At 31.4% G+C, this 17,748-nt stretch overlaps 1 protein-coding gene across 3 annotated transcripts in view; it reads right to left on the bottom strand.

Annotated features, from left to right (window-relative positions):
- Positions 1 to 5,677: 5,677 nt before the first annotated feature.
- Positions 5,678 to 17,748, bottom strand: part of LOC126743308 (adenomatous polyposis coli protein-like) — a 178,148-nt gene continuing 166,077 nt past the window's right edge. For all 3 annotated transcript variants that reach the window (XM_050450337.1, XM_050450338.1, XM_050450339.1), the window contains 2 exons: positions 12,369 to 12,631; positions 5,678 to 6,602 (listed from right to left, as the gene is read on the bottom strand). In XM_050450337.1, coding sequence (XP_050306294.1) covers positions 6,481 to 6,602; positions 12,369 to 12,631 — 385 coding nt within the window. In that variant the 3' untranslated portion in view covers positions 5,678 to 6,480. The remainder of the gene's footprint in view (positions 6,603 to 12,368; positions 12,632 to 17,748) is intronic.

The following is a 17,748-nucleotide window of genomic DNA, read 5'->3' as shown; positions in this document are numbered from 1 at the left end:
ACTTGCCCATATGTTGAAGTTGAGGGGCTTAAAATCAGTGGTTCGAGGCGGCTAAGGCATTTGGCTCTAACGACCGATCTGGCGATTAGGATACTCTTGCTCGAGATGTTCTGACATGTCTGAAAAAGTGAACAGGGGAACCCTGTATTGCAATGGATCTTCCAAAAGCTCGATTAGCTTTTGTAAAAAATCTAAATAGAGCTCTTACTTAGGAAAAATGGGTCGACAGTTTGCTGGATTTGATAGAAACAAGCAAATTTAAGTCGAGGGGCAGCAAATTTTGAACAGGAGTGAAATAGTAAGAAAGCAGTTTTTTTTTTCGAGAAATTGTTGATTTACTTACGGTGGTATGGTGAGCCATACGTCTCGTACTGATTTTCGTATTTTCTGCAACACGATCTAGAATTTATTTCTCTAGCTCGAGTGTGACGGTTTTTAGGCGTTCTCCTAAATTTCGTGAAGGACGAAAAGAACGAATTTTTCTATCGTAGAGAATACGTCTGTTGTACAGGTTTTTGAGAAAGTTTTGAAGTTAGGATGCCTTCTGTTTGTAAACATATCCGTTAAAATTTTCTTGGGCATATACGCATATCATGTCTCTCATTTTTAGGTTCCTCTATCGACTTTTAAAAGAAATTTTTGCTTAGAAAACTTTTAGGACTCTAAAGGATTCGAATCAAGCACTAAGATTTTGACAGAAATAATATTTGATATCACCTTAATGCGATCTCTACATTAATTTGTTTTGATCAAAACCTATTATAAAAATATTCTAAAATTGACGTTTATCCAAAAGGCACGGTTTCGATAATAGAAGATGTGGCGCTAAGTTTTTTTTGGGTTAGTTTACATTAGCACTGCTTAGCTCTGTATATCTTTTTAAATAGTTTACCCCTCAAAAAATGAAAAACTGGATTTCCTTTTATACTTTTTTAGAGTAGTATTAATTGAAAAGCTAAGACTTGAATAAAACACTCATATACACTGAGGCATAAAAAAATAATACAGGTTTTTATCACCTCGGAGTGTCGCTGACAGCGCCCTCTAGGGTGTACACAAAAATTACCATTGAAGTCGAATTTCTTGCCCCATAAACCTTCGACATAATGTTGTACTACTTTTAGATATGCTACTTTTTGAAGGGCTTATTAAAAATAATTACCATAAAATTAAAACTTTAACACCCTGTTGGTTATTATCGGTTTTCGAACTAGAAGAATTTGGCTAAACCACAATATTTTTGAGCGAAGAATACGTTGTTTCTTTGTATCCACTAAATTATGGACCTACTATAAAAATATTCATAATATAAAGAAAATTTACATAAAGATACTTTTACACTAAATAATAAAAACTAAAACTAAATACGTAAGTTAACGGAGGTCTTCGGTTTTTTGTTGATTTAGTTCTTTTCATTGATCAAAACTTGGTCCACAATATCATCGTTGCTGACGAGCTGATAACCTGGGTTATATTTCTCATTACATTGTGTCCACCTGTCAACCGCAATCTCAGACAATCAGCGTAATACGCAGGAGCAGATGAAAATCGAGTGATTTCCAGCGATCCCCAATCACTGATGCTATCGCTATTGCTTTGTACGTTTCCTCCTTAGTTGGTTTCAAATATGCTAACGCTCTTTGGGCAAAATTTCAAACATATAATTAAATTATGGCATAAATGATCCGTACTCGCGTAATAGGATAAAATTTTTCTGTACTTTGTATATATAATACAATAATGGCGGGTTTGATATATTTTTTCTTAATGCGTATAATTCTAGATTTTTAGTTTATGTGATGATTATATACATAATTTGGTTCAAAGAGTGCATTTATAGAACTTACAACTCAAACTGGCAGTAAAGTTTTAAAAAACAGCCATAAAAATTATAAATGTATAAACCATGCTAAAGTTACAAATTGTAAATTAAGCTTATATATTAAATTAATGACTGGGCTGCATAGTTTCTATTCGAATGCTGCCGGGGCGAGCAACTGCTCGTATACAGAGTTGTATTTGCACGCTGCTGAAACAAGCTCAAAGGGGGAATTGGAAAATCCAACCTCGTTCAATTCGATCCAGTCAAGTACCAATCTGATACCTGTTCGGCTGTGTGGGATTGAGATTAGTTTACACAGAACCGACCCTGTCAGGCAGTTCAGAATAATTGCAGAGTGCTAGCTTACGAATTTGCCCTAATGCAGCCAAATAAAAAACCAATCCGCACCGAGGCTGTGCAAAGCATTATTAGTGCTCATCATTATAAGCAGCATCAAAATATGTTTTTAACAGTGCCAAAAAAAATTAAATCGGTTTACGTATAAGAGAATAGTAAACAAAAATGTATGGTAATAAAAGACATTTTATGAACTTAAATTTTAGTAGGTCAAATGGTTGCCTCATAGTGTCACACATTTTAAATGGCAAACAATTTTCCATTGGTTCGCCAAAATAGTTGATACAAGTTAAAGCAATTTACCAGTAAAAATGTATGGTGATAAACAGTTTATTGAGTCCAAATATTTTTAAAAAAATGTGCATCTATTATTTGCGAGAAAATACCTAATGCTATTTTGAAATTCTTCCCAAAATTTTATGCAGTATAATATTTGGCGAATTTATTTGACTAGTACTTTTTGCAGTACCTAGTACAAAAATAACACTGCAGTGCATAGCATTTTCAATACATTTAAAAACCAGTTGATTATTATTGTTAAAATTGTCATTCTTATGCTGAGTTAAAAATTCAGAAATGCGAATAATTGATAGTAGATACTGAGAAAATGAAAATAAATAGCTTCTTTTTCGAGAAAATCATACTCAGTATGCTGAAAAAATTAATTAATTAAAATAAGTTATTATTATTAATATATTAATTAATTAATTAAAAATAGTATAAATTAATTAAAAATAATTAATATATTAAAATAAGTATTGTCAGAAATGTATGCTAACGAAATCATCGGGCCATTTTTTTTTTAAGAAAATTTAGTTAGACAACTGTATTTAGATCTCCTCGGAAAAACAATATACCCTTCTATCGTCCAATATTTGGAAAACCAAGTGGATGAAAATGGTGTGGGAATACTAAACGAAAATAATTCGTATTTGTTGAGTGTGAGATTGTAGGCCCTTTAAAATGATCTACCCTACTATAGGATAGCCATTTGATATATCAAACTATGATGTCAATAAAATATGCATTATTACCAGACATTTTAGACGTCCTCCTGTGTATACAGGGTATCCGGAAAGTCAACGATAATACTGAAGGGGCTGATGGAGCAACTCATAAGCACCCAGAAAAACATAAAATGACCTTAGAAAAAAATCAATGGTTTTCGAGATATTGGCACTTTAGTGGAAGTCACCAAAATCCTACTCTTGGATCAGATTTTCGATTGTCACGCCTTAAAAATAGATATTTTTTAGAATCTCTTTTTAGCTATGCAACACTGAATAGCCATTTTACTGATCAAAGACAAACATTAAACTAAACGGCCAAAAAATTTAATAAGAAATCTATTCTAAAATAAAGTATTACTTATTCTTATTTTTTAAACTTTGAATTTGACCGCTCATACTGGACCGAAAAACTGTACGGCAACCCGGCTAATACCTTAAAAAGTTTGCTCATTTAATTTAATTTTAAAATTACCCAATATGTTTTAAAAAAAGCTTTACTGTTATTTTGATAGAGTGAAAGATAAACCTAATCTACCTTATGAAAAAAATAAAACAAATTTATATTTATGTTATGTTCAAAAAATATTTTTAATTAACTTAAAAAAAAAATAAAAATCAAATAATATGTTCGAACTGTCTACCACCAACGCGAATGCAGGCGTGGCATCTTTTAATAAAGGACCTATTGATCCGTCTTGCATTCCTGGCAGCGTTAAGATCTTGGGCTGCATTATTTATTCACTGCCGTAATTCAGCAATATTATTTATTGGTCTTGCATAAACCTTTTCTTTTATGCAACCCCAGTAAAAAAAATCGAGGGGGTTTAGGTCTGGAGACCTGGGAGGGCATAAAATTGGACAATGTCGGCCGATCCATCTGTGGGGGTATGTTTGGTTTAAATACCGACGAACTTCATGGGCATAATGTGCCGGGCAACCATCATTTTGGAACCACATTATTCGGTGACTGGCCAAAGGAACATCTTCTAAAAGAATTGGTAGATTGTTTCGACAAAAATCTAAATAAGCCTGCCAGTTCAAATTTTCTGGTAATTCGAATGGGCCAATTACACGTCCGTTCAAGATACCGGTCCACAAGTTTACTTTAAATCGGTACTGTGACCTTTCTTCTCGAATAAAGTGGGGATTTTCCAACGCATAAGTGTGCAAATTGTGCATGTTCGTAAACCCATCCTTTTTGAATGTACTCTCATCCGACCACAGTATATTATTTGAAAAATTCGGATCCTCTTGATTTTTTTGCAACATTCTGCGGCAAAATTGTAGGCGTGGTTCGTAGTCTCGAGGCAGTAGGCTTTGCACTCCTTGAACATGATAAGGGTGATATTGAAATCGCCTAGTGATGTCGTTTACTACCGATTTCGGTATCCCTGTTCTTCTTTCGATTGCTCGTGCCGAAGTAGTCGGATCATTTTCAATTTCTTCTAAAACTTGATCAACATAATCAATACGAGGTTTTCCCTCTCGAACAGGAGCATGAGGCATTCTGCCTTCGGAATATGAGCGGTGAACATTAATAAATACACCATAGTCAGGATATCGGGCCAAATTCGGATATCTTTCTTGATAAAGATTAGAGGCTGCTAGAGCATTTCCTCTGCATCCTCAACTCAAAAACAAATCCAAAGCAAAAGGTAACAGAAACGTTAGGATACAAGCAAAAGAGTGGTTAGTTCCCGGAATACTATAAACAAACTAAATTCCAAAAATGTTTGTTGTTTATTGCTATGGTGATAAGAATTACCTTCGCTCTTGATTTTTTAAATTTTTTAGTTAAATAAAAACATTTTAAACATAACTTAAAAATTTGTTTAATTTTTTTACAATGATATCATAAGGTGAATTAGGGTTTTTTTACTATAACACAATAATAGTAAACTGTTAAAAAAACATTTAGGTAATTTTAAAAAGTAGATTAAATAAGCAAAGTTTTTAAGGTATTAGCCAGGTTACCGTACAATTTTTTTGGTCCAGTATGAGCGGTCAAATTCAAAGTTTAAAATATAAAAATAAGTAATACTTTATTTTAGAATAGATTTCTTATTAAATTTTTTGGCCGTTTAGTTTAATGTTTGTCTTTGATCAGTAAAATGGCTATTTAGTGTTGCATAGCTAAAAAGAGATTCTAAAAAATATCTATTTTTAAGGCGTGACAATCGAAAATCTAATCCAAGAGTAGGATTTTGGTGACTTCCACTAAAGTGCCAATATCTCGAAAACCATCGATTTTTTACTAAAGTCATTTTATGTTTTTCTGGGTGCTTATGAGTTGCTCCATCAGCCCCTTCAGTATTATCTGACTTTTCGGACACCCTGTATAAAATGACGTTTTTTGTTCGTTTTGAAATAAAAGCACTGTATAAACCCCGCCTTAATAGAAATTTAATTAGAATTAATTTATTTGTTAAATTGTTTTAATAATTTGTTAATTTGTCTCATGAGGGGTATCTACATATGACACAATGAATTAAAAACTTTTAAAGCAAAACGTTTAATTCTCGTTAAATGAAAACTTTGGAGCAAATATTGAAATTATTTAAGTACCTATATATATATAACATTTAACAAAAAAACATAAATTGTATTTATATAATAAACCCTACGTTTAAACGTTATAAAATTACTTATGTTTCATTTTTGACACTTCCTACAATTATTTATTTACACTACACGGAACAAAGGACTCTATAATAAACTAGTATTATCACGAATATTTAACATAAATCTACAATTTACAGTCTTACAAAATACGAAGCAATTTAAATACTCAAATTGAAAATAATAACTTTTAGTTGACGGCTGAACTTGCGCATTGGTCAGCGCCAACAACTCTAAACACTAACGCAATTAGTAATTTCAATTTGGTCTTAAATTACTTCTAATATTACATAATATCAAGACTAGAATAAATACGGTACATCAAAATAAAATGAATATCGCATGCGATAAACTCAATATAAAATTTAAATAGAGAGCACATCTGTGATATTCATAACATTTGCAAAAATATAAATACAATACAAAGCAGCTAGAGCAAGAATAACTTAATATATTCTACTTAATATTAAAAACCTGCAGCATTTAAACTATACTAAAAACACATTTAAAATTAAAAACTATGACATTATCTGGAAGGTTTTTTTAGCTGATCAAAGCTGATATAAAAAAATATATCATTGGTCTGAATTTTGATCTAAAGTGGATTGACTATAAATTTGAGGAATTCTACTAAGCTTGTTCATTCATTTAGAATATTAGTGTAAACAAATTTTAATCTTCTGCTTCAGGAACTATATTCGAAGGTATGCTAGAATTTCGATTCTCAAAGGTGTTCCTTCGTATCAGCTTAGGACTAGTAGGTTCTTTTTCACTTTGTATCCATACGCGCTTATCTGAAAGTAAAATAAACAGTTAACATCTTAAATTCATTAATAAAAGTGTTTTGTTTCCAGACCGATAAACTGGCATAATCAAGAAAAATAATACTAATACATTTTCATCATAATTATGAAAATTAACTGGTAGTTATGTATTATATTTTTATAGAAATTTGGAGAACATTTTTCTACTGCAATATTCATTTAAATGTTCAATTTTTAGGAACACAATATTTAACAATGCAAATATTATAAGCAAAAACAGGTTTAATATAATATACATTTTGCTTATTTTGGAAAATAACTTTTTATATAAACATTAATTCAATTGGGCGACGCCGACGTTTCCACAATCAGAATGACGTACATTTGTTAAACATCAAAGAAGATACACAACAAAATTTGGAAATTTGTTGTATAATATATAATAATAATCCTTTATTATCACTAAATCTATAGTACAGATTGTGCGTATTTGTTTTTGGAAATAGTGTTAAAACGATTTGATGCTAATTTTTGTCATTTTTGTCCGGTCTAATACGCCTTGTTTGACCAGGCTAATTTTTGGTACCAAAAAAGCACTAGACCGGACCGCTGATAGAATGTGGGTCCGACAGTTAATAAATGCATGAATTGTCGACCTTGCAACGACAGAGAACGTTTTTGACCGTAAACAGGTAAATGTGTGCTTTGTAAAAGTTAAGGTCTAAGTTTTCCTGTTTTTTTTTATCATAATCGAATCGTAAAGTTTTGTACTAATCCAAATATTCGAAATCGCTGGAAACGGTACAGACAAAATTACTACTAGAAAGCGACAGATTATATAACGGGTGTCAACGATATTACTAGCCACGCGAGATAACTTCGTCAAAATTGTCAGTTTTGACAATTTTTTAGACAAAAGTAGCTCAATAATATACAGTATTGTGCAAAAAGATAGCAACATTGAACTTTCCTGTTATATATGTTTTAGTATCTATTTTATAAGTAAGGTTTATATATTATTTACAAGAATAGTTAGAGCCTGTTTATATTTTCATATTATCATATTTTTTGTATCATAATAAATAAAACACCAAATTGTTTTATGCAAATTTATTATTCAAAAATATAGCAACAAAAAATAGTTTTGATTCTAAAAAAAATATAACCCAACTAAAATAAAATCAATTAAATATTTCGTGTAGTACCCCTTCTCCTTTATAATATCTGCACATCGTCTTGGCATGGACTCAATTAATTTCATAATATAGTCATTGTTCACTTCTTTCCAAGCCTTTTCCACTATTTCAAAGAGAATATTTGTATTAGAGCATGTTAGGTGCCTGATTTTGGTGTCAATGTAATGCCATAAATTCTCTATAGGTTTTAGGTCTGGCGATTGAGATGGCCAGACCATTACATTAATTTTTTCATCGGATAGCCACCTCTTAACATTATAATAAATATAATATCAATTAAAATACATAATCAATTAAGAAGCATGTTTTGGATCGTTGCCATGCTGAAATATGGCTGTTACTGGCATGACTTCATCCATATATGGCACTAAATGTGTTTGCAGAATGTCTTTGTACATGAAACGATCCATTTTGCCCACTATTCTTACTATGGGTCCCATGCCACGAGCCGAGAAACATCCCCATACAAGAATATTTCCTCCTCCATGTTTAACTGTGGGGCAAATGTACTTTTTATTTAATTTTTGTTCACTGGGGCGTCTGACGTACATCACTCCATCAGTCCTGAATAAATTATATTTAGATTCATCACTAAATACGACTTTCTTCCAATCAGCTACAGACCAGTGGACATGAGATTGGGCAAAGTGAAAACGAGCCATGACGTTCTTCTTTGAGAGTAACGGTTTTTTGTCGGGGCGACAAACAGGTAAGTTGGCATCAAGTAATCTTCTCCTTACGGTACTGGAACTGAGGTTTACTCCTCCACCCTCTTTTAATTTTGCCAAAATTTGGGAAGACAAAAAAGGATTTTCTTTGGAAATTCGTAGCAGCTGCCTATCCATCCTCAAATTTGTTTTTCTGGGTCTACCAGGAATGGGCGCCGGTGCAGCTGTTCCAGAAAGGGCGAAATTTTTTGCAAACTCTGAATACGATTGACCTGTGAAGCCGTAAGCTTCTTGCAATGTCACTCTGCCTAACACCATTTTCGTAATGCTCCACAATAATTTTTCTTACATCACCAGAGACGGTTTTTGAGCGACCCATTTTGAGTTAATTCTGAGATTCAAAAATAACAACTTTACAGCAGGTAAATCGATATTTAACTGATAAAATAAATGCGAAACAAGAATGTTACTATATTTATGCACAATACTGTACATATACATAAATATATACCATACATCTTTGTACAATAAAATAAAAATTGTATCTGGTCAAAAAAAAAACAGAATATTTATGACGTTCAATATTATTAAATAAAAAAGTTGTTTGTTGCATATAACTCTCTCCAGTAAGTGTAATTTCAAAATTTTGCGAAAGGCGAGAGACTACATGCACTTGATTTGAAATAGCAAATGATTGTGCGTCTTTTTACATTGTACAATATAGAACTTTTATCTATCACTGACCGTGTGATTAGAAGATAAAGCTTTTTCTCCCCGTTTCAAAGTTGTCAGATAAGCTAGGTTAACAGATAAAAATAAAAGAATTAAGCAAATGGATTCAAATATGAATAAAGAAGTAAATATTAATATTTTATATATTTTAAAGAATTTTTGATAGTGAGTCCTACTACAACGAACAGCTCTCTTTTGTAGTTTAAAAAGACGCTCACATTGAGTTGCACCACACGCGTACCCCAGAATGGGAGGGCGTATGAGAGATGCGAGTGAAAAAACTTTTGGCGGCGGGACGCCATTTTGAAGTTTTGCAAAATGAGCTAGAGACCAAAAAAGTAGTCTTTAGGTTGCTAATGATGTGTGCTAAATTTCAAATTTTTATATAAACGCATTCAAAAGACAAGAGGGGGTGGGGGGCCATTAAAAGCCTGAAGCTTGTAGCTGCTTCCTTTTAAAAAAAGTAATTAAAAATCAAATTAATATTGTGTAATATCTTAAATATATAAATATTACACTTTTTTAAGTGTATTACGTCACGTAAAAATCTATTTAGAAAATACTATCTCATACGCTCAAATATTGAAAAGAAGAGGAAAATTAATATACAGGGTGTTTTCAGTGCAAATATTTTAAGAGCGTATTGTTGGAGTTAAAATAAGACTTTTTTTTCTATAAAAACATGTTCTTAAATGCACCCCCTCCAAGCTACAGCCCGCCCAAGAGGGTTTACCCTTTTGATGGCCCATATTTTATGTTTCCAATAAGAAATTTAAAAATGTAGAACATCATCTAATTAGCCATGAAAAAATTTAAAATTATCGCTATTTGCATTTTTTGGATAAAAATAATTTGATTTGACAAAAAATAAAACAGTCACAGCCTACTTTAATCAGGTTTAATAATGCTCTCCTTTCGTTTATCAGCGATTTTCCCGTAAACGCTTAAAATTATAAAAGAATCTTGTAACACCCTGTATATATTTGAGATATACCGGGTGATACAGGAAAAAGGGAACATCATATATGATATTATATGATGTTCCCTTTTTCATATTTATATCATCAATATAAGAGCATCTTTTTGAAATATTCTGTTATTTTTTGTCACTTCTGGATTAACAGGAAGTGACACAAACTTTTTTATTTTAAATAGGACATTTGGTATATTATTACGTATTTTGATAGAAAATAATATTCTGAGAACAATGATACTACATTTGCTACTTTTTATTTTATACTCATAAAAAAATAATTTTAAAATACGGTTGAAAGATTTAATTTTTAATCAAGTAATCACAGAAAAATAATATTCATTGTCTTTTATTGCTTGAATATTTTACACGCCGATTTTAAATTTCCAAACCAGTATTTTCGGCATTTACTTTTTTTTTAAAACACGTTATTATGAGCAACCACTTTTAAAATGCAGTTTTTCAGAAATACAATGAGTAAACATTTTAAATATTAGTAAGCACTAAAATTCTTTAAAAAAACTGCGGCAAATTTATTTAAATGACAAATAATAATTACTTTTAACAAGATGTCATGTTAAGTTACCTATTTTATTGGGTATTACGTTACTTATAGTAAAAATCAATTTAGAAAATACTATCTCAAAAGCTCACAAATTGAAAAGAAGAAGAAAATAGATTCGTCAAAACAATACAGATTTTACTTAAGATGTCATGTTTTATGTCAATTGAAAAATAATTGAAGAACCCGTCAAAACAAGCCTTCTATGCGATTTCTATCAGTAATAAATATAGTAATTAAATGCGTTTATTTATCTTAATTTTTTTCTTCTTATGGGCTTATTTATTAACCGATTTAAGAAATATTCATATTAAATTATTGAGAAAAAAAAACCTTATTTCAAAAGAAATTGTTCCCAATAAAATACTATTTAAAAAAAGAAAGTAAATGCCAAAATTACTGATTTGGATATTTTAAATAGGCATGTAAAAGATTTAAGTCATAAAATGCAATAAAAACTATTTTCCAAAGCATTAATAGCACCCTAATTTAAAATTTTAAAAATTGATTTTATCTATAAGTATAAAACAAAAAGTAGCAAATGTGTTATCATTGTTCTCAGAATATTATTTTCTATCGAAATACGTAATAATATACCAAGTGTCTCATTTAAAATAAGAAAGTTGCTGTCACTTCCTATTCCGGTTAAACAGGAAGTGACAGAAAGAAACTGAATATGTCAAAAGATGCTTTTATAACATTTTATCAGATACAAATTTTATTAGTTTATCTTAAAAAGTAAAAAAGTCATTAAGTGTTCCTTTTTTCCTACGTCACTCGGTATATCAATATTCATATTTGAGCGTATGAGATTGTATTTTCTAGATTGATTTTTACTATAAGTAACGCAATACTCAACAAAATAAGTAACTTATTATGAACTGCAAACCTAACCAGGGTACAGTGAGAAAGCAACATTCTGTATTTTTAATTCATATTAGCAGTAATACTATATTGGAGAATTAAGTGAAAGAACTGACATTCTTTCGCAGGTTGCCTGGGGAAATGAACTGAACTTTACCCATTATAAATATAGTTTTTTTAAAGTAGAGTTGTATACTTTCATAATAAATAATGATTTATTATGAAAATGAGAGAACTTTATTAATATTATTATTAAGTCAGGGACTAGAAACCATTCACATTTTAAAAGAAATTAGCATGGTTAGATGATCTAACCTGATGAACTGAATATGAATAATATGATAAGTATTATGACATTCCTATATTCTGCACATAAAATATTGTAACGAAATTCAGGAATACTCTTTTATGTCAAACACACTTTTATTGACGTCAAAAACCCAAATCTGACTCGCACTGACTGTCTTTTTGTTTGTTTCTAAAGTAACAACAAAACTAATTTAACTGATTTCAAATGTCCCAAAGCGCGTTCCCTTTTAGAAACCCATGGAATAATTTAGAAATGTTTAGAATTTTCTACATTGTTTTTGCCGATGAAGACTACTAAAAAACTAGACCCTATAGGTGAAAATAATAAACTAAACGTAAGTAGAACCCTAAATACCCTTATAAAATCAGTACAAAAACTATGAGAATAATTAACGTATTTACATTTTCATAATAATATAATGAAGCTAATATTTACTTTCAGTTAGTTCCATTTTAAGTAAAAAAAATTTAAAGAAACTAAATTAATCATACCTTGTTTACCCGGACCGTTTTGCTGCTTAGCCTTGCTTTCCTCAACTTTCTTCCACAAGCTCGCAATTTTACTCGTAACATGTTTTTTGGCAGTTCCATTCGAACCGATACAAACATTACTATTTGATCGTTGCGCTGGACTAGGTATTCCAGATTTCTTTGTAACACCTTTTGCAGGATTTGTTTCAACTTTTAAACTCTGAGTCGAGGAAGACGGATGTATTTTTTTCGAAGGCTCTTCTCTGCTATCCGCACTTGTCGACCTAAAAAAGAAATCATTTCTGGTTTCGTTTAAAATTATTCATTAAAATATTATGATAAAACCAGAATCAAATTAAAAATGTATTTTAATTTCTTGTACTATAATACAGTGCATCCGTAAAGTAAATAAATTCAATAAAAATGAAATGGACCGGGTCTGAAAAAAATGCCCGAACCCGTCGATTTTAATATTTGGTTTAGGGTTTTTCTACGTGGAAATTGGTGACTCAAAAAAATATATAACATAATCAATATGTTTTTTAAATGGAGACCACCATTTTTCATGCAGAATCAGAAAGAACGCATTTGTTTACAAAGGATATGGTACAAATGAATAGTTGTTACGTAAGCAATTCTGAACGAAAAATTATGATAAAATGTAACATTAAAGAAATAAAATGTTCGAATTGAGCACCGTTAACAACATGACAATAACCAAAGCATTTTAAAAATTATTAGATAATTGCGAATGGGTAAAGCATAATGTGGCGGGGCTCCATCTTGCAGAAAAAAATTCAGGTAAGTTCATATCGGGTCCTTTTAAATCCGGATACAAAGTTATAAGAGCGGGGATAACATCATTTTGAAAAAAGTCCATCTACCTCTTACCAGTAAGAGTGTTATCAAAAAAGTAAGGTCCAAAAACTCTTCCTTCCACTATACCGCACCACACATTGACTTTTTAAGGGTGTTGTGTACGATATTCTGTAAATTAATGAGGGTTTTCGGTCGCCCAGTATCGACAATTCTGTCTGTTCACATGGCCGTTTAGAGTAAACGTTGCGTCGTCAGAAAGTATTATCCGTTTTACACAATTATTGTTATCATTACATAATTGCTGCATTTGCTCACAAAATTTATTTCGGCGATCAAAATCATCTTCCGACAGCTCTTGAAGTAAGAATATTTTACACAGTAGATTGCGATAAATTAACATTAGAAGCCGTGTCTGTGATTGTGGCTTTGGGATTATCCTGACCGTTAAAAATAAGATAAGTTCTTCTTCTTCAATTATTGAACCCTGATCAGCTTTTTGAGTATCCCGAACATGCTTGAATTCAAGAAACTTTACTCTTACCATGCCTTGGTAAGCAGAGTTGAACAACTCTTTTGGATACGCGACATATCTCTGAAACCAATCAAGCACAAGATTTCGAATCTTTCACGTTCGGTTAATTTCCTCATATTTCATACAATACCAGTATCTAATAAAGTCTCGTTACTAATAACACTGCTTTCGCCTCTCAAAAAGAATAAACACCACTTGTAAATGTAAAAATACTTCAACCCAACCCGTTTTCCCAAGACTTTTTTCTTGTATTCCAAGATATATTCCTGATGTACAATTTGGACATTACAAAGCCGCCACTGAATAGAATGCAATTTTGAACGGTTGAATTTCTATTTTAAATTTTAGTTGGACACAAGAAAAAGTTAAAGTAGAAAATAATTTGAATTGTGAACTTTAATTTTGAACTTTGTCTACTTTTAACCATTAGTGCAAAAATAAAATTGCACCAGATATCCGAGTGGTTATTTTTGTCAATAACAAGATTTTTTAAATTATGTTTATTTAATTATAAATTGCCCAAAAAAGGTTGTACAAGTCTCTTGCATTTGTTTAAAAAAATATTTTTATTACCGCAATATTTCAAAATTTTAAATAGCGTTGACAAATTTTTGCGTCAAAGTCAGATCCTTTAAATGTTTGGTATCAGATTCGGCGGTGACGAACTAATTTCAAAAAATTAAACAAGTAACTGGACATAACAATAAAATTCTAATTATTTAAACTCAACCGAGTTATGTTAATTAGGCGAAAATAAACAAAGTCTCAGTCTCAAAAGTCAAATATTAAAATTAATTCTTAAAATGGTTCCTCATGTTTCGCTCAAAGATTTGAGCGTCATCAGACCTAAAAATAGGATTAGGGATACAAGCTTAGAGTCTCCTCTAGCCTCTCGGGTATGCCTTTAAACAGTGGAAAAACCAGGTAGATATTGAAAGTAGCCTGTCCGGTTATAATGAGATCTTATTGCTCTTAATCTTTATTATTACAAATATTAGTAAGTAAGTAACAGGTTTGGTTGCTTAAAACTAAATGAACAAAAGTGTCCTTAAAATCTAACAATCCCCCATTACCAATGTCTATGATTAAGCACAGGCAGTTATTTGGGAACATGTACCGGAAAATTCGGCACTCTATTAATGACGCAAAACAGTATGATTTAAGGGACGGGGTTATGATGTTTTTGTACAAGCGATTACGGATGACATTCGTGAAGCAAAGCCGGAAATTCAACACCAATCCAGCGAAGCAATCTCAATCGGTCAACATTTACCCCTGCTCTGTTAATATACGGACAGTAATTGTAATATCACGGCCTCGGTTATTACTTGTCTCTCACCACTTTGAAAAGACAAGTAATAATTAATAAACGCAGCTACTACCTGCCCTACAAAACACGAAGAAAGATCGTGTCCAAACCACAGTTTTATAATAGTATTTAAGTTCATAAAGCGGAAAAGAATCGATATGAATATTCTAATAACAAATCACAGATAAAAACTCACAGAGGAAAAATAAAATACGTCTTCCTAGCATGTACAAATAGAAACTAAAATACCGTAACGCGGATAATTTTACAATTATTTTATTAATATAACCCGCCTACTACCTGCCCCACAAAACGCAAAGAAAGATAGTGTCCAGGCACCAGTTATCAATCGCGGCTGTTGCTTGACCCCCAAAACACAAAGAAAGATGGGCCCAAACAGTTTCAAAATAAAATAAAACGGAACGGGACGGAACGATATCAATAGCAACGGATTCGATAAAGATCTTAATACGCGAACTTGGAAGCGTCAACGGGTGCTCTTACCTAACCCAATTCACACTGTCAATGTCAAGACAAAGTTTAACGTAAATATTGAAAATTTAACGGCATTGAAATACGGAAAAATTACTGGTAATTCGTTCGAAAGGTATGGTACGACCTTACTGCGACGAATGTCATCTTGGCGGACATGGAACCTTTTTATACCCATCGCAGGAATTTAGATGCCGACGACTCACGATCATTCTCGGAATCAATCGTGGGATAAAAATGCAATTGGGAAAACTTAATGGAAATAAAGTTGTCCGTTATGAAAACGGTATATGGTAAACAAACTAGTTTCAGCTCTCAAAACCGGGTATTTCTAGGATTTCTAGTTGGTCACATGTGTACAACAAAACCAGCTTTTCAGGAAAACCGCGGGAAGCCAAATCATGATTTATATTATATTTTACCAAACAAGGCATGACCCTTTATTTAACAGGGCTTCCCACTGTATAATAGAACCCATTGCATAATAGAACATGTAAACAATGCAACAGCATGAAAGGAAAATTAGTAAAAATAACTGCAAAACTGAAAGCATAGTAATTAAAAACCTCTCAGTTTTAGGCATTTGTGGTTCTTTATTGTTCTAAGAACAACCAGGGCTGAAAACAATGAAGGCCAGGGATTACAACATAATCAACAGAGAACTAGGTATTAGCTATAAGAAATCGAACCTTTCCATGGTACTAGCCGGCTAAAAACCTCTTTAAGTTGGTTTCTTTATGTATGTTTACGATTATAAGTCCCTCATGACTCACAGGTAAAGCTTAAAATGTACCTTTTTGTTATGTAATTTATAAAATTAGAGGTTAAATGTTAACGGGGCAAAATTATCTAAGTTTTCTTATAAAGTACTGCCTGAGCTTACCCTTATTACTATAAAACAATGACAAAATCTTGTAACTTCGTTACAAAGTATTACAGAAACCAAGTCTGCTTTTGCTACCCATCTATCGTTTTTATAATCTTACTTAGCCTCATGCTTACTTTTTTTATTCCTAAATAAAATGTCATTTCTCGAGGGCGCAGCGGTATAATGCTCTATAATAAAAGTTGTTAAAGGCATTGGTTCAAACCTCATGACTGACTGATTTTTACTTTATTTAATTTCATTGTTTTTGTAAAAAGTATGTTGTTTTTGTTCGATTTTAATTCCATTGCTATCATATAGCTGGTAACAGGTGGGTGTTATTAGTCTTCCGCCGCGCCGTTCAGGTAATGCTTTGTCTTGCAATAAAGTATGTTTTTAGGTCTAATGATGCTGACCTCTTTGAGCGAAACATGTAACCATTTTAAGAATTAATTTTAATATACTACTTTTGAGACTGATACTTTGTATTTTTTCGCCGAGCGAAATGGACGAATTTTTTCAATTCGAGTTATGTTAAGACATACTATACCTTGTTTGTCAAAATATTTAAAAATTAAAACAACATTTGTTAATTCTAGGATATTAGAATGTTATATAACAAATACAAATTAAAAAATCGTGTTTTACTCCAAACGAATCCTTATATTTTAAAATAAAGCTTTTTTGTTCTGGATAACTCGGCTTTTCATATCTTCCTAACGGTACCGATTTCTAGATTTGTTCCACTATTTAACCTTACATTTTTTTAATGATTAATATTGCTTTCAGCATGATTAACACAAGACCTTATTTATACATTAATAAAAAAAAACATAAGGGTATAATTTTGTTATATATTATTGTATAGTATTATATTATTTTGTTATATAACAATATATGTTATATATTAATTTAATAATCCAGTATGTGAGATGTTCATAAAAATGTATCAATAAAAAAGATGCTTGCGGATTAAGGAAATGCATACGCTTAACTTAAGTTGCAGATGTATCCCAAGATAAAAGAGCATTGCGGAGATGTGAATCGAGGGCGTAATAAACCGTTCTAGAAGTTGTCAGGCTTCTGGGAAACTAATCAGTCAGATCGAGTCATCGACGTCACTAGTGGAATTATTAAGTACAAAAGGGCAATATATAGTCGTACTATAGATCTTTGAAAGTAATTATAAATTATAATCCTTTATCGCAATAACGACCCCCGGCCACTCGGCTATTAGTATAATCCGAAACAAATTATTTTTGTTTCGGATTATACTATATTATATATATAAATATATATATTATATATATATATATTATAAATATTGTTTATCTTCTAGGTAATTTTAAAACTTTGGGAAAGTTGCGAATAAGTAAGTAACAAA

This window comes from Anthonomus grandis, chromosome 12 (genome assembly GCF_022605725.1).
Source record: "Anthonomus grandis grandis chromosome 12, icAntGran1.3, whole genome shotgun sequence".
Classification (NCBI taxonomy): Eukaryota; Metazoa; Arthropoda; class Insecta; order Coleoptera; family Curculionidae; genus Anthonomus; species Anthonomus grandis.
The sequence above is the reverse complement of the archived record's forward strand: the minus strand, read 5'-3'. Positions and strand labels throughout refer to the sequence as shown.